The sequence below is a fragment of the Pseudopipra pipra genome, chromosome 7 (genome assembly GCF_036250125.1).
Source record: "Pseudopipra pipra isolate bDixPip1 chromosome 7, bDixPip1.hap1, whole genome shotgun sequence".
Lineage (NCBI taxonomy): Eukaryota > Metazoa > Chordata > Aves > Passeriformes > Pipridae > Pseudopipra > Pseudopipra pipra.
The window spans coordinates 17,868,340-17,895,076 of record NC_087555.1 but is presented as its reverse complement, the minus strand read 5'-3'; the positions used below and the strand labels follow the sequence as shown (position 1 = coordinate 17,895,076).

General features: G+C 40.1%; 1 protein-coding gene across 2 annotated transcripts; it reads right to left on the bottom strand.

The window, feature by feature from the left end:
• Window positions 1-4,583: 4,583 nt before the first annotated feature.
• CIR1 (corepressor interacting with RBPJ, CIR1) lies at window positions 4,584-26,714 on the bottom strand. 2 transcript variants are annotated; one of them, XM_064660802.1, is made up of 10 exons: window positions 26,529-26,714; window positions 25,770-25,864; window positions 25,169-25,242; window positions 24,215-24,228; window positions 24,068-24,123; window positions 23,657-23,705; window positions 23,332-23,449; window positions 9,301-9,407; window positions 7,778-7,863; window positions 4,584-6,167 (listed from the first exon to the last, which is right to left on the bottom strand). In XM_064660802.1, the coding sequence occupies exons 1-10, from the start codon at window positions 26,598-26,600 to the stop codon at window positions 5,444-5,446; spliced, it is 1,395 nt and encodes a 464-aa protein (XP_064516872.1). In that variant the 5' UTR covers window positions 26,601-26,714; the 3' UTR covers window positions 4,584-5,443. The 2 variants fall into 2 exon arrangements, with proteins under 2 accessions (XP_064516872.1, XP_064516873.1); XM_064660803.1 differs by lacking the exons at window positions 24,215-24,228; window positions 25,770-25,864; window positions 26,529-26,714 and having other exon boundaries at window positions 25,169-25,196.
• Window positions 26,715-26,737: the final 23 nt, after the last annotated feature.

Sequence of the window (26,737 nt, the reverse complement as noted above, 5' to 3'; positions counted from 1 at the left end):
AGGTTCAAGGATGCTCTCTGACTTCTTTGTGATTACTCAGTGCAGCGTCTTATTCTGAAGAAAAAAAACTCAGGAATAATTAAAGGCTGGGCTAAGGCCTGGGAACACATTTGGGACAGGAATCTCATTTAGACAGGCTCTTTCAAAATAAGGCACAGTTAAATTGACCAGAAGGCAATTATTGAAATGAAAATTATTTTCCCTCCCTTTGTCTCCTGACCACCAACCTAACAGTCACAGTATTTTTTTTAAAAGGCAAATTGTTAAATGAGATAATTGTGTTATTAAAAAAAAAAAAAGAGGAGGGGGGAGGGAAAAAAGTTAATTTACTCTGCCCAGTACAGATTGGATGAATACAAATATTTTAATCCTCCATAAAACAGGGAATGCAAATAACATCGGGAAACGGATTCTGCTGTCGGCCACCAACTGGAATAAAGACGTTGCGTTAAAGAAAATACATCTGCCGTGAATACTAATAACCGCGTCCCACCTCCTCCGCGCCACTGTTGCACAAAAGCGGCCGGGCAGCGCCGACACCGCCTGTGCCCCAGGGCGGCGGCGGGAGCCCGGCGGTCCGTTCCGCGGGCCGAGGGAAGGGAGCCACCCGGGAGAGGCACCTCGCATCCCCGCTGCCGACCGCACCTTCCCCGAGAGCCGCTCCGGAATCTTCCCGGCCAAAAGCATCCCGGCAAGGTGCCTCTCCTCCCGGCCCGGGGGGGCAGGTTTCCCGGCGGGCAGGGGAGGGGAGTGGGCGCGGGGGACGCGCTCGGGCGGCGGTAACACACAGAGCGGGCCGGGCGGCGGGACCCGGCTCTCCTCCCTGCCGGGCGGCCCGGGGGCTGCGCAGGAATGCACCCGCGCGGGGTGTTGGGCAGAAGTAAGCTTTGTTTTCGATTTATAATAAAACACATCAAAGGACACCATCCAGGTCCAGTTTCTGCCAGGCCGGGGTTACAATTCTCAGCTCAGTGATCAAGGACCTCTTTGCATTGCCTTTGCCCCTTCGGGTCAGAAAACGTCCATCACTTACAGACTCCCCAGAAACGAGGAAGGGAGAAGCTCTGGGCCGCAGAACCGGTTCGTTTAACCAGGAAAATAGAAAGCATGTCACCTTTTTAAAAATAAATGACACCATTCTTTCTTAAGTGGTGGCGATAATTATATGGTCTGGGGAACTTCTACACAAAAAAACCCTGAAGAACAAACGGTGTGAGAACCGAAAAATAAATCTGATTTCAGTCTTTGAACCCGTAGTTCAGCAACACCTCTTTAGTGAGAGGACGCTAACCCGAGAGCGGGAGAGCACCGGGAACGGGAGGGATGTCCTCTCGGACTCCAGCGGGAAGGGGGCACAGGGGAAGCCGGGCTCCCCGCCGCCGTGGCCCCGCTCGCCCGTGAGCTGTGCCTACCTCCCATTTCCATCCCGCTTCAGGAGGGAATGCTGTCCATTCCCATACCTCGTGGACAGCACCTTCACCCCTGCTCCGCGAGCCCGTTAAAACACGGCCAACAACGGGCCAGCGACAGCAACCACCACCGCCGGGAGAAGGTAAAATGCCAGGAAAAATTATCTAGTAAATGTCATTCGATCGCCAGGTCCCCCGTTCGCAGGAAGCGTGTCCCTTGCCCCCCGCGGCGAGTTACAGCCCCAACGGCTCGTTTTACACTTTAAAGGTAACATTAATGTTTTTGTTCTAATGCGATAATATATAAACACCCGATCCCGTGCCTGGACAGCTTCTTAATTGCGTCTTTCAATTCAAATGGAAACTTTATCTGCGGGAGCTGTAATTTACTTGCAGCCATTATCTGTTCACCAGGATCCTCTCCCACCCTTCCAAAATGCAGATGAAGGGAAGCTAACAGACAGCCCGCCCCTTTGGGTAATTGGTGCGCTAAGTGTTTATTTTAAGTGAGAATAATTTAGCTACAAATTTCCTCAAGGAATAACATCCTCCACACACTAAAAAGCAGACCAGGAGGCACAATCCGGAGCCCGCACACCGGGATGCGCCCGGCGCTGCCCGGCCGGGGCCGCTCGGCGGCTGCCGGGCGCCACCTACAGGCGCTGCCGCGGCGGGCGGCGGGCCGGGGGCGCGGCCGGGGCGGCCTCGGGGGTGGCGGCGCTGCGCGGGCCGGGCCGCGCCGAGGAGCCGGCGGCGGGAGTGCGGGGGGGCCGGGGCGGGCGGGGGCCGCGGCTGGCCGGGCAGGGCCCGGGGAGCGGGCGGGCGCGAACTTCTCCGGGAGCCGGCGGGGCGGGACGGGCCCGCCGCGGCCACGCGCGCACCCGCCGCAGGGCGGCCGGCGCGGCCCCGCCGCTCCCCCGGCCCGTCACCGCCCCCCGCGCGGCCCCGCGGGACGGCCCCGCACCTGCGGCCGGGCGCGGCTCCCGGCGGGCTCCCGCCGTGGGGTCCCGGGCCCGGTTCCGCTGCCGCTGCCGCCTCGGCGCCGCTGTTGTTGCACAAACGCGCGGCAGCGCTGCTCCCGAGATGTGCTAATTGGTACCTGGCTGGCAGGGCGCGGGGCCCCTGTCCGCTCCCCGGCACAAAGTAGGCTGCTAGGAAATTTGAAATTGCCTTTCAGCCTAAAGCTGCCTTACCTGAATGTCATAATTACAGTAATTATGTACATCCAAATTACATGCTAATTAAATTAGAATCAAATCGCTCTAAATCGAAATCAAATGAGGTAGCGAGAATTAATCAATGACAACATAAATAGAGAGCTTCCTTCAGGGATATTTATTGTACCGATCCGAGCAGGAGCTCGATCTGGGAGTCACCCGATTATTTACTTTCGGAGCGGGAATAATTTACTGCACGGCGTTACTTCCAAGCCATGGGTCCGGCGGGGCGGCAGAGCCGGAGCGCGGGCCGGGAGCCTTTCTCCCGAGGCTCCCCGCCGGCCCTGCCCGCCCCGGGAGCCGCCCGCCGGGGTTGGCGGGGGCGGGAGCCGTGCCGGTCCCGTCCCAGCCCCAGCCCGAGCCCGCCGGGCCGCGCAGCAGGAGCGGCCCGGCAGAGCCGCCCTCCCGCCCGCCCCAGGGGAGCCGGCGGCCCGCGCTCCGGCGCCGGGCAGTCCCGGCCGCTGCGCTCCCCGCCAGGCTGTGGGAGCCGCCGCACGGCGCCGCGGCCCCCGCCGCCCAGCCCCGCACAGGGTTAACCCTATTCCGCGGCTAGTACGAAGATAAATAAATAAATAACTCTAGCTAGAGCTGCTCTTACCGCCATCCGCGAACCGACAGCACCTCCTGCCGGACCCCGCCGGCTCTGCCGAACGCCCGCGCTCGGCCCGGGGCGGCCTGTCCCGCTTTTCTCTGGGCCGGGCGGGGCCGGGCGCGCGCAGCCGCCCCGCACCGCGGGCGGAGCCGTGGGGCCCGCCCGGGCACAGCGGCCAAACAGCCCCGACCCTGCCCCTTCTAACCCACCGGCGCTGCCCGCTGCACCCCTGCCAGGCCCCAGCGTGGCGAAGGCGGCCTGTCCGTCCCGCAGCCGGGGGCGCTGAGGGTCGCTCCCGTAGCGGTGAGGGGACACAAACCGGCCTAGGGAAGGTACCGAGAGCAGTGATCCCCTTCCTCTACAGCCGCACCAACCTTCCCCCGGCAGGCTCACTGGTTTGTTTCAAAACTCTTCCACACGTAGTCTTTGCTACATCCAAAATGTCATGATTCTTCTGCCAGTCTTTTCCCATGCGAAAAGGCAGGATGCACGTAGCACACAGTTTAACTACATGGAGAGGAATGCAGAGCCTACAAAAAAGCCTAATGCTGTGGTTATCGAGCGGTCCATCGTTCTTCAGGTGGGAGTCAGTTGCATTGTGGTTGGCAGATTCCCGTGCCAAACACAAAAGAATGAGAGAGCGCCCAAAGCAAAAGACAGAGGCACTTCCAGTACTTACTGGTTATTCTTCCTATCTTTCATGCTGCACTTAAAACGAAAATGTTCTACCAGAGTATGCCTTTTCCTCTGTCACATAACTCCATCCTCTCTTACAAAGAAGGATAAATCCTTTGCAAGAGGTTTTGTTTAGATTACCAAAACAGGCATTTTGGCAGTCTCCTCCTGTCCTTTCTACATCAGAGCTTTGACAACACGCATCGATATGGGGGGGGGGGTGACTCTATTGCAGGGGAGTCACCACTGCTGTGCATGCTCTTTAACTCCCAGCTACTTCAGCAAGAACGCCTGGAGCAACCTAATGCAACACACTGAAAAGGTGACATCCTTTAATGGTTCACCCTTTCAAACTCTTCACATGCACTTAGACGATAAGCCAGGTCACTTTCACCATGTATTATTACACTCTGTGCGATGCTGAAAATCATCTGAGTGACCATTTTAAGAAGTAGAAGTGGCCTGGTAATAAAAGATAGTCCCATTTGTCCTGTGAGTGAGGAGGATAAGAAAGTTTCTGGAATACTGAGCACAGTGACTCCTTTTCACATGTCCACTAATGACCGTACTTCCATCTGCCATCCTAAAAGGGCAGAGAAACCTTTCCTTTGCAATAAAAACCTTGTGAAGTGTTGCCTTGTGCATTTGTACTGATTTCAGAACTCTGGAGAAGAAGGCAATTATTAATGGTTTTAAAGAATAAGGTATTTTATTATGGAAGTTCATCTTCATAGCAGTGTATGCAGAAAATGGCATTAAAATCATTAAAAACACAGGAAGTTTGTTTCATGAAAACAAAAGGATGACTATTTACATTAACTTTCTACCACAAACAAGAAAATACCTGAAACAGTTGAGGCAGTAAATATTCTTTTCATGTCTTGAGAGATTATTGAACAAAAACTTGACATTGTACTGACACATACCAACAGGGGTTCAAGATGTTTAGATAGCCCTGACCAAGCTGTACACTGCAGGAGGCCAAAAAATGTTGGCTACACATTTATGTGAACTATGTCTCTCTGCTCTGTTGTTCTAACTCATGAAATTGATCTCTTACAGGGAACTTTAGGAAAAATGCTTCAGTATGAAAAAAACAAAACCCTCTACAAGACAATGCTTTGATATCTGAAGCAGTGATTTTATCCAGAACTATCTCAAACGTTTATTAGCAGTTAGCAAATCTCAGGGCTCCTCCTGATTTACTCTCTGCTTCCCCTCACAGTTGTGTCTAAACAGAAATCATCATTGACAATCCAAGAGTATCACATACTGCTTTGAAATATTTTAAAACCCTAAAATCAGGTCTATGAATTACTGCATGTATAGAAGGGGTATTTGCCAATAAGCATATTTAGATAGTAAGAAAAATACCATAACATTTATACCTAATTTACAAATATTCCAACATGATAGAATTGATGGTGTTGGCTTTATGTAGGAAATGCTAGTTACAGAGGTTGGAAAATGAAAAGCAGTATGTAATTGAGCCCTTGTTAAAGGTATTCATCAAAACCCAGAGACATTCTTGTTTGCACCTGTCCTCTATACTATCTATTTTTTTTCCTCTCCCTGCTTCTGCTTCTACTGCGTCTGCTCCTTTCTCTGTGTTCCACTTTACTGCACTTGTCCCCATAGCCTTCTCTACATTTTTTCTTCTCTCTGTGTACATCTGTGCTGGGGCTTCTGGTTTCATTTCTCCGGTGCCGCTCTTCACCAGGGCTTTGACTTGGACTTTTTCTTATGTGCCTTTGCCTGGAACCGCTATGACTTGTGCAAGGGCTTCTCCTGCTCCCCTCATTCATGCTTTGGTTTCTACTGTCCCTCTCCTTTCTTTCACTCTCTCTCGTGTTGGTGCTATGGTATCTGCTTTTGGACTTTCTTTCCTCCTCACGGGAGTTCCATTTGTTGTTCTCTGCAGAACTATCTTGCTTTAAAAGCCTGTACTTCTCCCTATCTTTGTCCTTGTTACCGTGACTACTGGAGAGATCTTCATAAAGTTTTTCCTTCCTCATCTTTGCCTTTCCTTCTGAATCACTGCTGCTGCTAGCCTCTGAAAACTTGTCTTTTCTTCTTTTCTTAGAATCTGTCTTCTTTTGTGCTGCTTTATCTCTGCTGTCAGTCTCGCTATCACTGCTGCTTACTGAAGTCTCGCTGGAGGATGAGGAAGATGATCTCGTCTTATGTTTCTTGTGTTTACTTTTGCTTTTTTTCTTTTGCTTTTTCTTCTTTCTGTCTTTCTTTTTCTTTTTCTTCTCTAGACGATCCAACTTCCTTTTATTTTCAAAATAAAAGAGTAGCACAATCAATGTGTTAAGATATCCTAAATTACAAGGCTGTTTTCTTTTAAAATTCACCACTTCTGATGACCAACCCAAATGCACTCTTTTCCATATAAATATGTTGAATTCCTTTCCTCTTTTAGCAAAGTATTATTTTAAAACCTCCACTCTGACATTACCCATAGTAAGTAATCCACAGCTGCTCCCTCGAAACAAGAGTAATATGATTCTTTAATTCTTTAATTTTAATGTCAATTTTGGCCTTGTAACTATGAATAAATACATTCAGTAGTCCTTTTTTTTCCCCTGTCTGGCTGCTCTGAAAACTTTAGAAAATCATTGCTGCTTTTGTTTGTGCATTTTAAAAAGAGATTTTGAATATGAAAAAATGCAATTAGTATTCAGTTTCAATTAATAATGAAAACTGAGACTCCAAAGCCTATATCTCTGAGTTCTCCAGGAAAATAATACAGATATTTTCAGTTATCTCTTCTGCCACAACTAGAAGTTTACATTTTCTATATGTAAATACAATCCATCGTGCACATGCTATTTTACTATTTTCACATCGTTTTTATTTTGCTTTTTGTGTTTATTCTAAAAAAAACCAGTGACTGAATAGTGAAACTGCTTTCAGTGTATTAAAAAAATCCCTTCAGACTAGTAAAATCTAAAGGAGCCACATATTTACTAAACTTCAACTTTCAAAATATAAAGGATTATAAAAATTTCAACGTGTTGGGCCAGCAGAAGTTCAAACAAAATACCATTTTAAATGACTCAAACTACATACACATTCCTTATTTAAAAGGAACATAAAATATGCCAACTATTTTCAAAGAAGTATTTATTACATATGTGAATACCATATGTACCTACTTACTTATGTACCTTAGCCATTCACCTTCCTCCACTCCTCCCACTCCTTGTATATATGACATCTTTTAACCTTAAAAGACCATTTTAACTGTATGCCTGTATGCAGTAGTAGGTATTTCTGATTTGAATAATTTTCAGGTTATTTCAAGATAGCATTGCAAATTAACAGAGAAAAGAAAAACGCAAGTCATGTGACACACAAAATCAGTTGGATAAAAGCAGAGCATGGAAACCTCATTAACTCAGACCCTCAGGGGGCAGAGAGCTGCAAACCCTGACCCGAGCACAGGGTGGAGCTGGGCCAACCTTGGCCCTGGGGTGCAAGGTCACATTCAGTTCAACCACATGGCAGAAGATAAACTTTGTCAAATTGTAAACCATTAAAAAAGAACACAGAATTTTTAATCACAGAAGAAGACACTGTAAACAATGGAGTGCAGAATAATATTTTAAAATAGCAACTGACAGCATCTTCAATGAGCCAATTATTATTTCAGTGTATCAGTTAAATTGGAAATGAGTTCCAGTACAAAGACATCAAAATAAAACAAACAGATGAAAAAAAAATCAGGCTGCATAATGCTATTTGTGGCCAAGTGTATGTTAAACCAAACTAATTTTTTTGGAACTGATAGTGCTGAATGGCACCAAAGAGTTACAGTGCCAATCATGGAGTCACAACTACAGGTGATACAGAACTTCTCCACTAGGTACCACACCTACCTTAAAAGTTTCTGTTTTTGTTTAGTTGACAGTGATTTTAAAAATTCAACTTCTGGATCATCATCTCCTTCACTTGCAACAAACTCCTAGAAGAATGCAATAAGACATTAAGTTATTATATATAAAAATAATATCTTCATTCAGATTTTTGTTTTAAAAGTGATGCCTCTATGTACCTTATTTTTGCACAGACACAAATACACTTTATTACTAAGTCAGCTTGAGACTCTTTCTAAAGAGCAGCATACCCACTACAGAGTGAAAAACCCTGACATTCTGTCTCAAAGCTGAGTAGGTGTTATAATGTGGGGGTTACACAACAAGAGTTATTAGTAACATATGAAAAAAGCCCTGCTAGGGAAAGAAACATTTCTAAAACAGTTAATAAAAATGAGCCAATTTTGGAGCCCACGGTTCCCCAGGATAAGTCACTCCGTTGTTATCATGCTTGGATGAATAGGCAAGATGCTAGTCCTGCTCGAACTCAGAGTAATTTAAGCAAATTACTTCTCTGTCTCGGTTTAGTCATTAGGAAAATGGGTATTAACACATCTACTTCACTGTTGTGTTATTAGTCTTTAAATGTTCATAAAGTGTTCTAGCAATGCAAAATACTGTAATCATATAATCTACATACAGTAGTGCAATCAGCAAAGCATAACTACTTTGAAGACCCTGAATTCCTCAAATTATGTGCATCTGGTACACTACAGTTCTTCAGAGTGATGTTTTTAATTTTAGTCACATTCAGAAGGGAAAAGAGGAAATAAAGATTAAAAACCTTTTCCAAAGAAACCCCTGCACACCTAGCATAAAGCGAACATACTGGTATCACCATGATTCACTTAACAGTGCCCATATGCTACATTTTTGGGCTACGTAGCTTTTTTAAAGGCAAAGGTAGGAGACACAATGAATTGCTGATTTAATGAAGAGCTCAATACCAGCTTGTAGTCATCCCCTCTTTACTAGTGGTCTGACTATCCTGCCATATGAACAAAGGTTATTTCAAGGAGTGTATATTAATTTTTCACTTTACATTTTTGTTAAATCACCTCAATTAGAAATACACTTTGTGCAGACTAAGTAAAGGTAATTGAACGTTTTCACTCCCAGAAATAATAACTGAAACAATAACGAATCAAGTAAAAAAAAAACTCCTTCAGATATAGCATTCCTGGCAGTAATTATTTGTGCACATGGCCTCAAACTTCATCCAAAAGCTAGCACTGCATCAGAAGGATGCAGCAAAACCCCTAACCACACCTTCAAGAAAAATTCAATTTCTATTCACCCACAGCAGGGATTTAATTTATTATATGTGCTTTTAAAAGAAGTAATTTATGATTCACCGTTCTGACAGAAACAAAGCTGGAAAACTGTAAGTTTATGGACATTTTTCTACTGGTATAGCTATTCAGCTTTACTATGGATATGCATATTTGAAAACATTAAGTAACAATTCACAAGCAATCACATTTAGATTTACAGACATTTTCAGCTTACTGGTAAAAAGGTATTACCTGTGATGGATCATTTGCGGTCAAGTTTCTCCCCAGTACATTTTGTTTCAGTGCAAACCCACTGTTTCTCATCTCCGCTATTAGCTCCGAGGGGTGCATTGATGGCCCTGTTCACAAAAATCACAGTTTGAATGTATCATTTATATCTCTCTACCTTTTTTGGACTCCACAGTAGGAATTCAGTTGAAGCTTTGTTAAGTAAAATCACAGCTGAATCAAGTCAATAATCTTCTGCTGAGCAAATAATCAGATATGATTTTCTAAAACAGCAGTCTGAAGATTCAGAATGGAAAATAATTGCATTTTTCTTTAAGTACAAGGGAATTCTCTTATGTAACTTTGTCATGTTGAAAACAATATATTTAGGTAAGTCTAGTAATATATTTTTATTATAGTAAAAAAGCCCAGGAAACCTAAATAGAGCGCATTAAGTAAGACTTTTAGCTGCCTCCTTTCCCTTAAAACAATGGGAAAATGCACTTCTAATATGTCACTAGTAACACATTCTTCATAATGACACAAATATTTGAACTCCAATGTAAAAAGTAACATCAGATACATAGTATACTTATGGAATATAAATACATGAAAAAAAAAAATCTATGTCCTTACTTATTCTAGGGACTGCCAAATATGCTGAGTCTCTAGACTGTTACCTCCTCAGAGAGTTCTGTTTTTATTAGCTTAAAAACTATGCTATATATTCCATTGGAGTAGGTGTTTGGGATTAAGCACATGCTTGCTTTCTTTGCAAACATCTAACAAGTAGTACAATACAGGATGTATTATGTATCATTCAGACTTGACTGCATAATTTATAAACCCTGTAACTCACTCTTAATGCTTTAATTGAATCCCCATGATCGCCAAAACTTCATGTACTTGTCTGATAAGGTACTTTTTCTTCACCCTAAACATTCACTCTTGTTACATCACTTTCAGTAAATTTCCTTCCCAGTTCCTTGCTAACCTGGCTGTCAATGAACCAGCACTCCGGTGTAAGATAAATCTATATTAGGAGGAATGTATAAGAGAGCATGGAGCACATGATTACTATCACTGCAGTAAACTACTGTAAATTATAAGATTAACTAGTCTTATGAAACATACTGATCCTGTTTTGTGGTTTTAAGAGTTTCTTAGTTGTGGAGATTGACAAAACTCTTAGATTTTTAACACAGACAAGTATGGAAAGTAAAGGAAGATTTCCACTATGGAATATATAGGGAAAGTAATACAGCACTTTCTCAAAAAATGTCAACTTCTTAGTTTTCCCATATAATACATCACCTTGCAGAAACGAGTAGGCCTACAAGTAAAGCAGGAAGGAAGGAAAAAAAACTTTGAAAATGGTTTAAGAAGCCCTTGCATTACTTTTTTTTTGCACAAGTTCTTTATTTTGTCAGGCAAAAGAATTTTTTAATGAGGTACCTTTTAGTCTTTCCTTGAGTTTACATTTTTATAAGTAAGGGGTTATTCCCCATTCCCCCATATACTTTACCAAAAGTGCTTTTTCTTTTTACTGGTTACAGTGTAATTGTAAACTGACAATTAATTAATGTATATTGGCTCCAGTGTCTACATCTTCGTGTATTTCAAATTTAAAACCTTGCTCCGCTTGCCCAAATCTACTCTGGCTGGAACAGAAACCAATATTAGACAGACACCTAAACACAGAATTTGGTACCAGAAGATGCCTCAATTTGAAAAGTTCACATAAACCAGCCATAGACTTCAGTCAAATACCTTTTATGAGGAAGCCAAATGGAGACAAAGCATAAAGTCATGAAAGAAGATTTCACCATACCAAAGAGACACTTTAACAGTTGAAGGCTGGAATACCCCTATTATTCAAAGTCAGTAAGAGCCACTGCCTAATGAAGTAACTTAACTAACTCCTTAGGTATTCCCCTTCAATGTCTCAGTATTTTACACATTTTGATGTGTTTCTGATACTTAATTATTCTCATTACTGTGATTAGATAAATAGAGAAATACACCTTGTCCAAATCTACAGAGGTTTGCAAAAGAACTAAGACAGAAGCCCTAACCTTGTGTTTCCATACAAGGATTATGGACAGAACTGAGACCGGAGAGGCCTGAAGGCATATCAGCCTTCAAAATCACATTTCAAAATTAGTTTCTAGACAAAAACCTTTCTAGCATTCTTTGTGCATAACACTGGAAAGAGGTAAGCAAAATAACTTCCTCTTTTACACAAAAAGTTTATGATGAATGCCCAACACTATTGATTTCTGTGCATTTGTGCCCAGTGGATGTCAGTTGTGCTGTAGCACACAGATCCATAGAAGTGAACAAGAGACCTGCCAGAGTGGCTGCCCAAGCTGGGATCCAACATACTTGGGAGTTAGCTTCCACGTACTTTTTAGAGGTGAAATCAGCACTAGGTTTAAAAACCAAAAACACAGGTAAGCTTAGAAGGAAAGTAAGCCAGGATAAAAATAAATTTATTTGACTTCTGTTTCCTTGTATATTAATGATGTCAAAGAGACACTCATAGCTCCACCTACAATATTTTAGTTGCAACGCAGTATTACCATGACAAGGACAGTTGCCAAACTGCCATTATTCCTGTTTTGTGGATGTATACAAGCTACATGCAATGCACCTACAGAAACTCGAACTGAAGTGGTTTATGAAATAAATTATTCCTGTTTTGGTCTCCCTCACAGTTGTGAGGGCAACAGTAATTTAAGTTCAGCCTAGCTTGTGAGAAGACGCAAGAATCTCCATTAAGCTTTTCTAAGTACATTATTTCTACTGTAACTAAAGGTTTTAGAAAACACTAGGAAATGAGATTCAGAAAATAAACCAACCCCATAAGTGGAAGCAGAGTCAAAATACAGTCCTATTTCACAACCCTTCTGTGTGCAGACTCCAGCCAGGCATGACACAGGCAGCTGTCTACAACATTGATTATGGAGGACACCTCTTGCACCACGGCATATTTGCAGTTTTAAAAACGTTAACATTTTTGAGAGGATGACAGAGGTGAACTTGCTCACAATTTTTTTTTTAACAGCTAATGCTGCTGAGCTTCTCAGAAGTGCTGCTGCCCAATGACAGCAAGACAGCTGTAGGGACACTAGAGAGAAAACAATCTCTGATCTGGGAAGTCTAAAGAGACTGTTTTCTACCTGGTTACAAGCCCAGGCTGAGAAGTTCAATTAAGACATTATATTTGACAGTGGCTGCACAGTTTAATAGTAAACTTCTATTACTATCTACTTTCTGCAACATGAGGATGAAGAAAACGTTTATTCTCATAATTAAATTCCTTTGCATGGAATCAAAGGAACCTAATGCTTGGTGACTTTCTTTTCCCATCCATACCTCAACAGATCGCTTTTGATTTATATTTTAATGATGTTGATAAGCAGACCTGATTTTCTTTGAAATATCAGTGACAGATTGAGGTCTCCCAGGATTCCTGGGCAGAACTATTTTATGTGCCAGCCTTGAGGCTTGTAACATACTTCTTTTTGGGATGCTTGTTCAAAGAGTCTTAAAAGGTGTAGATGCCTATATCTGTGAGCAAACAATCACATTCCCATTTCTACACTATAAAATTAAATAGGGGATTTCCCCTGGCTAACAAGACAGACAAAAACTGTAAAAGAACTCCAAAACACTGAACCTCACTTAACAAAGGTTTGAAAACCTCAGAAGTGTCCTTGCCTTCCCTATTAAGCAGTTAAAGTCTAAACCTCAAAGCCACCAGTATACTGGCTGGCAGAGGACCTCTTTCTTTGTTTGGTGTGAATTGATTGTGGATTCCTGCTTGTTGGAGATGTGACTGTGCCCAGTGTGAGGAAACCTGGCTTGCCTGGTAACCCAAAGAGGTAAATCTTTTCAGCCTGTCTTCGGCTTATGACTACATTTATGTCATCACCCTTCAAGATTGTCAGACAAAACCGTACTAGGAGTATCTGATAGCTGTATGCAACAATTAAGTCATCAGCTGTAAAACAGACAGTAAAACTGAGCTGAGAGGCTCTCAGTTGGCTAAAATCTTTGGCTATGATGATAGCTACTTATTCTTGAACAGCACCCATCAACTTGCAAAGAATCGCTCCTACGCCACCAATGGCCTCATATACACATTCCTTATGGGCTTGAGACAACCTGTGAAGAAGCTACCTTTGTGATCTCATGCAGGTGAAATCATCTAGAGATGATATTGTGCCATGAGCTGGCAGAACTTTAGATATAGGAACCCTGTAAAAATAGCTGATTGCTACAACTTCTGACAACTAGTCTCTCAGCATTCTTTCATCAGCAAACTAAAAATAAGTTCAAAGTTACAATCTGTTTCTTATTCTTTCTGAAACAAGTCAAATACAGTACCTTGCTATTTTTGAACATGACTGTCAAGCTTATTTTCTGAAATTTGCATTTTGATAGGAAAAAAAAGAGAAAAAAAAATCTTTAAAACTTTTCCAGATAACACTTGGTTAAAACTAATACATTTATCTGCTTAAAAAAAATGCATGGTCTTGGAAAAGCTTTTTACCATATAGTGTAATTAACTGCTTGTGAATATGATATTTATTTTTAAGCCTTAGGACAAATGACAACTTGTTACATTTTGTACAGTTACAGGTACTTAAAATTATATTAAGAGTTTGCACAAAAAAGGCTCCATAATTGAAGACCTACCAAAGGATTTTTAAAATATTTTTTCATTGCTATTATAATTCTCAAGAAACAGTGTTGCCAAGCAAATAGGTTAGAGTTTCTTCCTGCTTCTTACTTCCCACAGAAGTTCTTGCTGCATTAATTCTCTCTGTTATCTTCTGCTTAAGATACTATTTAAGGGTAAAATTCAGATAGCTTAGTTGACTCAAAGAGCTGGGGCACAAAATCTAGAAAAATCAAACCATTCACTGAAGTGTGAAAAGAAGGACTTGAGTCTTCACAAAGTACAACCCAAGTGCAACCTTAGTTTGACAGCTGTTGGTGCAACCTTATAATACTTGTATAATTAAATAAACAGAAGAGATGTAAATAATTTTTTTTCTCAGGCCTATATGAGCATCAATTATAGTGGATTGCAGAAGGCTATTGTATTAGAATTTCTATAACATACTGTAAATTTGCCTTTTTTTAGAACGAAGATCACTCCAATTTCTCATCACACAACTGAGATCAATTTAACAGAATCAGTTCTGCTTCTACTAAGCAACCAGGAGGGGAATAGAATTCAGGATTTCAATTACTTAAAAGCCTACCTTACAGCAAGCACTCCCACCCTGCATTACTACCTCCCTCCTGTCCCAGAAACAAGAGAAACCTGTAGCTGTGATTAGTTTTCTATTCTGTCTGTACTTCCCTTGAAGCTACAAATGCAGAGTGTATGTAACACCATGTTGTTGCCAGAAGTCTCCTCTAAGAGGCACAGGCACAGGCCTGTCCTTAGGAGAGCAATGCCAGCTCTAACACACTATCCAGCAGGCCTCCCTTAGAGTGTGTAAAGCACATTTTTCAAATTATCCAATATGAGGAAACAGTATGCTAAAACGTCTTTTCATAACAACTGTGATTAAATACCACTTTTTCTGCTACACTTTCCATGGTAGTAAGGACAGACCATAATGGTATGATTGCCAGTATCACCAAAAATAGAAGTTATACTTCCATCTACTCATGATGCATAGTATTGACAGTATTTGCCCAATTTATTGATAAAAACTTCCACTACTGTCATCGGTGCAGATGAGCAAACTGAATTATTCTTTGCAATCAACTAAGTTTTAAATGGGTTTTTATTGTGGAATATATAAGGAAAGCAAAGACATAAGAACCAGTAATACTGTAACCATTATTTCCACCTGTGGAACGGGAAATTACAGTAAGTTGTACTTACATAGTAGCTGCACCTATGGAACTATATGATGTTTAAAATCCTTTCCAACCCAGGCCATTCTATGTATTGTCATGAAATGAAATAGAAAGCTCTATGCAAAGATTACTGGAAAAGGTAGTAGATTCTTCATGGTGTCTTTTTAATTGCAACTACTTACTTTTATTATGTGACTAACATAATGTCTGTTCTAGAGCAAGCAGCAGCCACAAGTATTGAGGCCATGTTGCTGAGAACACAGCTGCGTTGGGCAGGACACATCTCAAGGATGAAGGACCACCGCCTCCCTAAGATCCTGCTTTATGGTGAACTTGCCACCGGCTGCTGCAAGAGAGGAGCCCCGAAGAGAAGATACAAGGACTCCCTGAAACAACATCTCAGCCTTGGCCATATTGATCACCATAACTGGTCTACTCCGGCCTCCAATCGGGAGGCCTGGACACACCCCATCTATAACGCTGCTGATGCTTTTGAGAAAGCACACAGGATCACCCTCGAGGAGAAGAGACAATGCACAAAGAATCGTGTCTTGCAGAATACACCACCTAAGGAGTCCTTCTGCTGTGCCTTTTGCAGCTGGACGTGCCTGTCTCGTATTGGTCTTTTTAGCCACCAACGCGCTTGTAACAAACATGGGTAGAGCCCTTCCCAAATCTTCGTTTGTGAAGCCCAGCCATGATGATGATGATGATGATGACTTACTTTTATTTTAACTAATGCTCATTTTGTGTATCATCAAAACAGAATATTTAGAATAGGGCTTCTCTAGAGCTTCCTCTTCCTGAGAATGTGTTCTGGCATGGGACATCTTTTAGCTTACAGATGTGATCATTTTAATCTAAAATTATCACCATCATCACACCATCAGATTTCTCCTGACTTGGTAATAGAGAGACAATTTACATGAACATAAATGTAAACCAAGCAGACTTGTGTACCTGCTGTCAATTAGCCAGTATACGTCACACTTGGTATACTCCACAGGACCATGTTTAAAAATTAATTTATGAATCACGGACAAAATACTCTCAAGGCTTCCCCTTTATTACTACATATTTTTTGTTAACAAAGTATGGCCTAAAGTAAGGCCTAAACCATGTTGTCTTCATCCTTTTTAATATGTAGCTTGGACCACATGAGGCCATAACTCTTCCAAAGTGAAATTTTATTTTATACATAACAGTGATTCTAAAGCCATGCTTTGCTGTGAAAAGTAAATAAAAAAATACGCAAGGAGTACACAAACACCTCTTTCACATTAACTAGGTTTTAGAAAACCATTCTGCTGGTGGGTTTTAGTCTAGCACATAATCATATGAAGGATGAATACACTCTGAATTGAGAATGCTGCCTCTCTGGGTGGTAGCAAAGACATAACATATCACACAATGCTTTTCAGGTTTTGCTTTAGAAGAGAAACTAACTTTAAAATTAGCATAGACAGTTTTGTCAATGCATCCATACACTTTTTTGTTCTGTCCACAGAGTTTCATATGGTAATTTTTATATGGCTTAAAAGGAAATTGAACAAAAAATGAAAAAAAATTACAGAATGAGCTTAATCATGCTGCATAGTCTGTGAACTTTTATTGTGGTTGTGATAGAGATAAGAGTAGACACTTATTTTATATAAAGGATAAAGAACTATTATCAAAACTATGTGATCATGACACAGAGTAAATTTATGCTGCCTCCACTACTTCAGAATTGATCATCTTTTACTGATAATTTTTCTATCTATTTCAGAGATGACTGCATTTAGACCATTATTACACTTCAAAGCAACTGCTGCAGTTGGCATTGACTGAAATCAATGACTAAAACTTCTAGCTTTTAATTAGCTCTTCTTCAGAGGGCCTGCAGTTTAACTGTATTTAACACTTTAGCACAGAATTTCAGTGTAATTTGCCATGCTTTTGTCATACAGTATTTCAGAGAAACTTGAGTTTCCTTTTTACTTTTTTGGAATAGTAAAAACCATTTAACATTATCAAACTGCTATAGGAATCCATATTTATTGCTTAAATGCTAAGCACAAGACTTCTAATAGAAATCTGTATTTTATGCATTCACACCAAATACTGAGGCCTCTGAAGCATAAATGGAGGATTATTCTAAAATGTGACAGTTCTTAAACTATGTGAAGATTTAGTTAAGGTTCCTACTGTTAACAATCAAAGGTCTCAGCTGCAGATCGTGAAGGAAGGTTTCACACACTGTATGTTTCTACAGATGACCATTTATACAAATATTCACCGTTAACATATTCAAATAGCTTTGGTTTGTTATTATAGATTGAAGAGAACATTTAAATAAATTCCTGCATTCTCAATACAATGCAGACCTTTATCTGTTGGGAAACAAAAACCATGTTTGTCACCGAAAAACTGCAGTGAGATGTAGACATAATGTAAAATAGACCTAGATTTCCTTTTTTGCTGTCTCTGCATGATGGATAATCTAAATTGTCACTATGGAAAGGTATCTTACCCAAAAGCTAAAGATTAGTTGAACACACTAAGTGATAGATGGATGGAAACCACAACCACTATTAGTTTAGGGGTACTCAGGTGATGAAAAGAGAGAACACAAACTGTAGGAGCTGCTAATGGGTCTTTGGAAGGGGGCACCTGCATAGATATACCTGGAGTTTCTTTATCTGGGTAAACCATAAGACACTAGATACACATACATGTTGCTCCACTACAGTTTTACCATTGAGTGCCTGAATTTTCCACAAAGTGCTAAGCACTTTACAGTACTTTCTTCTCAGTAATTCCACTGCACGGATCACATGTGAGCTCTAAGCCATTCTAGTCAGCTCTAAGACATTCAAAGCAGTCCATAGCAGAGAAGGATGCCCAGCACTCACCAGGCTCAGCTTTCATAGGCCAAGAGCACAAGAACAGTTTTTAATGTTACCATCCCACTTTTAACTATGCTATTCATACAATAATTTCCCCATTTGAGACACCAGCCTTACTTCCTACTTCATAAGCAAGTATAAGAGTCATAGTGGGTTCTTTGTTCTAAAAAATATTTATTATATAAGAAGAGTTATAAGCATTCAAGCTCTCATAGCTTTTTAGTAATCCCACCCCCCACACACCTGCCTAAACCATCATTGAACAAGACATTGCTTGCAGGCAAGAAGGGGGGAAAAAAAAAGGTATTCAGTTTGTCCTAACTTTACCTGACCAAGAAAGTTGAAGGAAATTTTGAAGTAAAATAATAGTATTACTTCAAAATATTTTGCACAGAACGCATAATAACCTCTGTTCTAATCAAGAAAAAGGCTTTTCAGAATTCACAAAAAAAGCACTGAAAACCACAAAAACAACAGATGCTGCTGGTTAACGATAAAAATGGATTGTACAAACAGGCAAGCTTTGAGATGCTAGTGATCTGGGGTTTTTTGCTGGTTTGTATTACATATTGCATACATGCATATATACACAGTGGCGTGTAAAGTCAGAAGCACAATGGATATTTTCATCTTGTCTGAACTTTGAAAGTTAGGATTTTATCAGTAAAACACCCTGTAAATCAGTTTAGCCCAAAAAAGCATTTTGATTGCCTAATTTAGCTTTGTAAAGGAGAAGTAAATCTTCTAAGTTGGTCTCTGTAAGCCTCACAGCTGGAACATCCTAACACTACTTTGCAGTTTCCAGTGATCAAAGTAAGCTACTTTATATCTAAAATGAAGAATTTCATAATGGAAATAATGCAACACCGGGGGGTGCAGTTATCATGAAATAATTACACTCCTGGGAGATTACAGACAAGGCTGTACCCCAGGGGTGTGATTATCCCATGATAACCACATCCACTGAAATTGCCTTATTGCAAAAATAATCTCTAGTCACTGGTGAGATATTATTCAATAGGTGCTTTTTTAATGGTAAGATTATTATTTTTTTTGTATGAATTACTACTAGATTAGTAAAATGGTCCCAGAAGCAAAATAACCAAGCCACCATGCCTAAGTTAAGGCACTGATTGTAATTATTTTTGTTTGCTGGAGCACTGCAATGTATGTCAGATCTCGAAAGACAGCAATATACAGTTCTGGGCCACAGAGATGCTTTGCCCTGCAGCAGTTCCACCAGAGGAAACTGAAGTCTGTGACCGGTCTTTGCACATGAGATATTCAACACTGAATCCAAAACAGCAATTGCCAATCAGTTTTATGTGCCAAGAGGAAGATTACAACGTAGTCTTCTCACAAGATTCAAAGAAAACTATCCTTCTGCTGAAATGAATCACAGCTTACAGAATTTATGGGAAAGAAAAAGCCTATATTGGTTATGGTGTGGGAAAAAAATAAAAATCTATCTAGTCAATCAATTTCCTTAAAGGGAAAGAGAAGAAGAACTATAGATAAAGCAACTACATCAGACATAGGAGTTTCACTTTCATTTATTTGTATTCAAACAAACTCTGATGCCGAAAAAATAATCCAAGTCCAAATAAGACATTTTATTTTGCTCTTCTGAAGCAGGAAAAAATTAGAACAAAACACAAGCTGAACTTGTATCAAGGCCTGATAGAAGTCTCTGACAGGGAAGCCAGACCATTTCTTAAAACCTATTTCTGCAGAAATTAGTGATGTCCTTAGAATATCAGGATCCAGCACCATGAGACCAAGTATTCCCAAGCACTGATTGCTTAGAGATTTGTTACCAGCCAGGATGCTTTGTTGTACACAGACCAGAGTCTTCCAACACTGTGCTGATGCATGGTGTGCTCTAACAAGGGAGAGTATTTTTGAAGTTTGAAGAATTCTAACCTAAATTTAGGTAGTGTAACTACCACGCACTGCCTAAAAAAATTATTCTGTTCAATTTGCGTGAAAAGGATGCAAGAACAACTTCTATTAGGATGAAAAGAGTATAAATCAGAAGCAATGAAGTGCTGCCAAGTAAATAACTTCAGAGCAATAGAGCTTTATCCACTGACTTTATAAAAAATTTCAAAGATTTTCTCTTAAAAAACAAAGTTGCAGTGATTTATAATGTAAATTTGGTTCTTCTAATACAATTAATTTCACAAACTAATTGGAATCCTTATATATTGACTATGGTACTGAAATTTTATTCTGGTTTCACTTTTATTCCTCATTATATCTGTATTTCTCAGCTGTACCCTTTCATTCATGAGACAATATTTATATTTCAATTTCCTGAAAAACAAGCTAGAAACAAGTTTCCAGTTACCTCCTAAATATGGAAATACTTCCTGACTTTTGAAAGTGCTCTAATAATTTAGCACGTTTTTCAACTCTTTGAGAGCTCATTGCAAATGTATTCTTACACATTTAGCTATTAAAAAGCCCAGTCAAATAAGTTTAATACACATATCTGCTTTATACTACAAGCAACCACTTGCTATCCTTGAAATCCCTATTCATTGCTCTGTTTAGAGGCATGTGTTTTCCTCTACATTTTAGAAACTAACAGACAGCTTCAGGAAAATTGTACTAACTTTATCTGACCTTAGAAGCCAAGTAGTTTTGTACTTTTTTTTTTTTCTGGTGCTGACAATCACAATAAATGAAAAACTGTTTACATGCTTTTTACCAGTTTTCTAAGCATGAGGAGACACACACTTGTGACACATGGAGAGAGGTGCCAGTGGGAAGCAATTCACATGCAATTCAACTTGCTTCAAGTGCAAGGAGTTTTTTAAACCTCATCAGCAGTTCACAAAACACAGAACACAGGTTCCATAAAAGGATGATCTCATAAAAAGTCTCTGTCCTTTACAAAGTACTATTTTCTAGAGTTCCAGTCAGTCTAAAGAACAGTGTGGCAAAAGATATTTTTGCAGTAGTATAAAATAATAAAAAATAATCAGTAATTTAGTCTAGAGACAAAGAAGCAGCTTAGCAGTGCATGCAATGATTGATAAAGAGAAGCAGGAAGAAGCAGAGCTTGAGGAGATGTGTTTGCATAGAGGAACAGATGAAGGCTCTTGGAGGTGGAAATAGATGCAGCAGAGCTCACTGCAGATCTGCAGCACTGTAACAACCAAGGAGAATACTCAGCAATGCAAAGACAATTACTTACTCCCATCCCAGCCAACACATGGGATGGTGTCAGGCTTTTGATTAAAAACCCCACTTTTTTGTTTTTAAATGTGTGACATAAGCTTTAACATGCCACATGGATGAATTATGAGTCTTAAGAAAAGCAGTGAGTTCAAGAACTTATGTTCTCATGTAACTGTAGTGCTTCATTTACACACATGGAATTTCCAGAAGTCAAAGGAGTGTAACTTAACTTGCTATTAAATCAGATGAAGTTTTAGAAGTTGATGAAAGGATTGTATTACTGAGGTTACAAAAAGCAGAAAACCTTTCATCTGATGATGTAATTAATATTACCACCTTCTCAAAGCCTTGTATTTGCTATTAAATCAATTTTAAATTGTTTTGAACTTTACCTACAGAGTTTTTACATAGTCTCCCTGAAAGAAAGAGAAAGTAGCAGTATCATTACAGCTGACTATTCAACCCAAGAACAGTGTCTCACAAATTATATATACAAATCCTGATCTGTCGCCCACCCCTATTCCCTGAAATCCTTCCTCAGCCTACAATCAGCATAGCACACCATCTTCTAAGTTCCAGAGTTGAAAATGAGAGGGCAGTGGTGCAGTGTGAGAACATCTAAGTAGTTTCACATCACTTTCCTTCATGCAAAATTCATCATATATGCAAAATCCTCTCTTTAGGCTTAGAAAGACAGTTTAAAAAGCAATCTGGAGGACATCTTTCCAAGCGGGAAACACCCACAGCAGTCAAACGTTGCCTACACCTACATAGTTAGCTCATAAGGTTTGAAAGAAGCAGTTCTTCTTCTACTGGCACTGCAATGTGTCTGTATTACACTGTGCTGAATAATAAGGAGTCCACATTCAGGTTTGTGCAAGCGTGTACAAATACTTTCTGCTTTTTCAACCAAACACTCCTAAAATTTACACATGTCATTTGAACTGGGGGAGTGGGAGTGAGTTCTGTAGCACAGAAGGATATCTAACATGCAAGAGCTACAATGCTCTAAGCACAATTTTTTCTAAGGCAAGAAAATGATTTAATATTATAACCTATTGAATAGAAAGGCTGAGCAAGTCAACTACAGGATGAGTAATGTGATGGCATAATCACCAGACAATGCCTAAAAGAAGAGTAAGAAACACCATTTCCTTTAACTCAAGTCTTCCAGGCTCCATCTCAAAGAAACTATATATCTAAGTGACCTAATTCTGAAAACCAAGATTGTTTGTAGCCTAAATACTACATAAAATTGTTGTAACCTCAACAAAGATAGAAGAAAACCTGATGCTATCAAGTGTGCCACTGTAATGGTATCCCTGCAAAATCCAAGATACAACACATGGCTTTAAAGCAACAGTACAGCAAGGCTGAAGACTCTCCCATGCTACCTGATGTTTCTTTAACGTGCTACAATTTTAAGAATCTTGAAAGTGTTAGAGACTTGGGTCAACTCACAGAAAACGAAGTACTGTAGGCAAAAAAAAAACCACCTCAATTTGAATGCTCATATCCACTTCTTTAAAGCTAATCTAACACTAAATGATGTGTGACTTCAAGTAACAGGAAAACTAATAGAAGAAAAAAATTGTAGTTCAAGAAGCAACAAGAAGCCAGCTGACAGGAAACCAGGCGTTTGGAAATCCACTTAGAGAAGCACAACTACATAAAAAAATCCCACAAACCTCTCCTTTTACCAAGTGATTAATAAAGATATAGTGATATATTCCAGCTTTTTCATGCAGTTTGCTTGAATTTGAACTGAGACAGTCTGACAATCCATTCATTTTTTTTGGTGACATAAATTTTGCCATTCTGATATAAAACATCTCATTGCAGCTTCTCAATTTTTGCCACAGACAGGATCAAAGCAACAGTCATTATGGAGTCTTTTTAAATGTGTTATTAATCTAAAAATTAGGTCCCTGCAATTTGAAATAATTAACTCAAAATTGTGGATCCTACATTTGGAATTAACTGTTTTCCCCATTTCATCAACTCTTTGAAACATAACATTAAACCTCCTAAATTAAACGTGATGAGTTCCCCCCAAGTGTCTAAGCAGCACATTTAAAAGACATTCACTGCCTACCTGAACCATCACTGGAGACTGAACTTGCATTAATTCCAGAAAGGCCAAATAAGGGACATTCTCGATCAGTGTTTATATGACCCCACTTGTGGCATTTGATACACCTCACATTCCGCACCTAAAGGGAAAAAACCAGTTGACACAATTTAGCTAAAAATACAACCTAAAATTTACAGAAATATCTGCATTGTTTGGCATAAGAGAAGCTTTTAAACTCACTGAGAAACAGACGACAAAATTAAGAGCGTCCATGTGAATGTTCTGCAGTTACATAACATTTGAAACATACTCAAGACATCCACAGAGTGAAATTTATGTAACTTGCCTGGATACCAAATGGCTGATCTCTGATATTCATATCATCCTTAGCATATCTGTTACACAAACACAAAAGAAAACAAATACTCAATTCACTGTTATTTAAAAAAAAAAAAAAAATACACAAAACTAATTTTTGTTGTTAAGTTTATGTCCAATTCAGAGAGATAATTCTTGTAAATATTGTTTTTAATGTATATTCAAATATGGATGTAAAAGTCAAAAAAAACCCAAAGCTGAGCAAGGAAACAGTTCCAGGTTTGCAGGTTTTACTAATTAAATGTCAGGACATGAAAAGATCACACAAGTGACCTGTTCAAAAATAAAATAGAGAAAAAAAAAGGAAAAAGAGGAAAAGGATATAAAAGGTAAGGAAGAAGAAAAAAAAACTTATTCAGATAAAATCCAGAAATCTTACTTTTCTCGAGGGGCAACTTTTTGCCATTCGAATTTGTATTCAGTTTCTCCTTCTTGCTATAAAACAGAAAACATGGTAAGTTTGATTTTTTTTTTAGAATATGTTTTAAGTAAGTGAGAAGAAAACTTAAATGATTTAATGAAATACCTCTTTTGTTTCCTCTTCGAATTTTCAGAAATCATGCAAAGAAAAGAAATGATATGTTAATTATGTATGTAAAATACAGGGGGTGTCTAAGCTGAAGACAAAACATTTTATGGTTTATACTTATCAATAGTGCAAATACTCAGAAAGCAGCTTTATTTAAATAGAGTGCACTTAAAATAATCAGTCTCTAGTATACAATTATAAATCCTCTAAACCCAGAATCATCTTCTAAAATTATAATGATTTGTCATACAAGTAAAAAATTTTAAATATAATTTTCCAAGAGTAGTAACAATACTTAAAATATTTTTTAAAAGTTTAGCAGGTACTTAGCAACTTCTGTTTATGACAGTACTACATAGGCATGGTCAGATCCCCTAGAGACAGGTCAGGCAGCCCTTTTGACTAGAGAATCTCAGTATTTATTACTTATATAACTTCTGCAAATTAAATTTTTGCGCTGCTATTTCCTATGTTTGACAAGTAACAAACTGAATTATGGGCATAACTTTTAAACAAAAGCAACCTGCTATTTCTACAAAGCAGAGTAGGCCAAAATACAGGTTTGTGTTGTCCAAGTCATTGCCTTGGTAAGGCCTAGTCCTCCCCATCCAATAGCTTTATAATTGGCTAAAGAAACACCCTTGGTCAAGGACAGAATTTATGGTTTTTCCTGGAAGGATATTTTATCTGTTTTTCCCCTTCACACTGAACCACTGCTTAAAAAAAACCTCAACCATTCTCTTTGAAAGAAATTAAAGAAGTGTGAGATCAAAATTATTACATACTACATATATGTCCACTTATTCCCACAGGAAGAACTAAAATAATAATACCTCCTAGCATTACCTCCCCATGAACATGTTATTTTAAAATAAAAACCATTGTGCTTATTTCTTCAGAAGGTTTTTAGTTTTGCAGTACTGTCTGCTCAGAATCAGGAAACCACAGTACCTTTCTTTGCTCCAGGTGGGGCTTCATACATGAAATTAAGACCATTCTTCACACGCTCATCACCCATAAGCAACCTAAATAAAAAGGGCAGAGCCTGAGGTGTTACACACAAAACAGTCACACCCATATCATTTACTAAAACAAAAAGAAATATGCAGTATGAAATTGTTGTAACTAGCATTTTTTCATTTCTTAATGTAAGTAACAAAAGCTGAGTATCAAGAGACCAGACCTGAGAGACCAGTCAATCTTCTTGCATGCTCCATAGTGTACCAAAAATCATACATTTCAATCACAACTGAAACGTAACCCTGTGTCCACAGAATTAAGAACACAGATTTCTATGTGATACAAATGTATAACTATACAAGGTTTTCTGCTGTTCTGTGTAACATATTTTGCAACTAATTAGAAGACAAACGCAGGCCACTTTAAAGAAGTTCCTGTGACCTCTGCTTAATCAGACAGCACTTTATGAGTCACTATCTTCTCCTACTACTACTGCCAACAGGAGTTCAAATTGCTCGCAGTAAAACGGCCTTCACTACCATGAAAACAAGAAACAGCAGGAAGAAGTGTGTGATCTTATGCCAGTTCTCACCTATTATCATAGGATTCTTGTTCTTTCAAATACTGTTGCATTAATTCTTCTTGTTTCTTCTTATCATATGATATCTTCTGTTCCGCCATCCATACCTAATTAAAACAATTAGGTTTCCATTTTAAACAAATACAAAAACTATCGAAAAATACATTAATGTGTAAAAACTCAACTGGCGTAATCTATACTTAACAAGAGAAGACTACCATTCTAATCACATAAAATACACTATTTTAATCCAGTATTGCAACTCCCCACAAGCAGCAATTTTGAGAAACTGCAACTCCCAACTACGTTTACAAACTGAAAAGACAGGATAAAATTTGGTAACTCAAAGAGAAAAGTCAGCTCAGAAAACACCCTGAGCATGTCACTGTTTCCCAAGGAGTGTCACTCCCTCGCCGAAGTCCCCCAGACTCCAAACCCCAGGTTCTCTCGGAAGTCCAGGACACAGTTCTGGGGAGGAGAGACCTGTTGGTTAGGTGTAAAATATGGACGAAACACGGGCACAATCGTGACAGGTGGTTTTCTGTACGGCGTGCGGTGCCTATTTATCCTGAGGATCAGGTGTTGAAAAGCTGGAGCCAGGAAAACGCGACAGTCCTACACACCTGTGGACACGAAACCCCGAAGTTTCAAGTATTTCCTATTTCCCCTGCTCCCTCCTTTCTCTTTGCCCCAGCCCCGGTCCCATCCCAGGACGCCGACGAGCCTCGCTCGTGCCGCTGCGGTGCCGGGAGCCCGTCACCCCCCCCTCACCTTTTTGATGTTGGACTTGGAGGCGGGGTGAAAATCCTTCTTGCACATGAAGTTGGCGAACGACTTCCCCATGGCGACGGCGAGCAGGGAGCGAGGAAGCCACCAGCTCCCTCACGGACACAGAGAGAGGAGCAGGGACAGGGCTTGGGATGCTCCGGGGCCGCCTCGGCCGGGCCTTCCGGGTCGGCGGGCGGGTCTTCCGCGGGCGC

Coding starts and splice junctions, on each gene's coding strand:
- CIR1 (XM_064660802.1), bottom strand. CDS start 26,600: ATGGGGAAGTCGTTCGCCAACTTCATGTGCAAGAAGGATTTTCACCCC. Junction 23,706..24,067: donor AAAGTTGCCCCTCGAGAAAA/GTAAGATTTCTG, acceptor TTTGTGTAACAG/ATATGCTAAGGATGATATGA. Junction 6,168..7,777: donor CAAAAACAGAAACTTTTAAG/GTAGGTGTGGTA, acceptor TGAAAATAAAAG/GAAGTTGGATCGTCTAGAGA.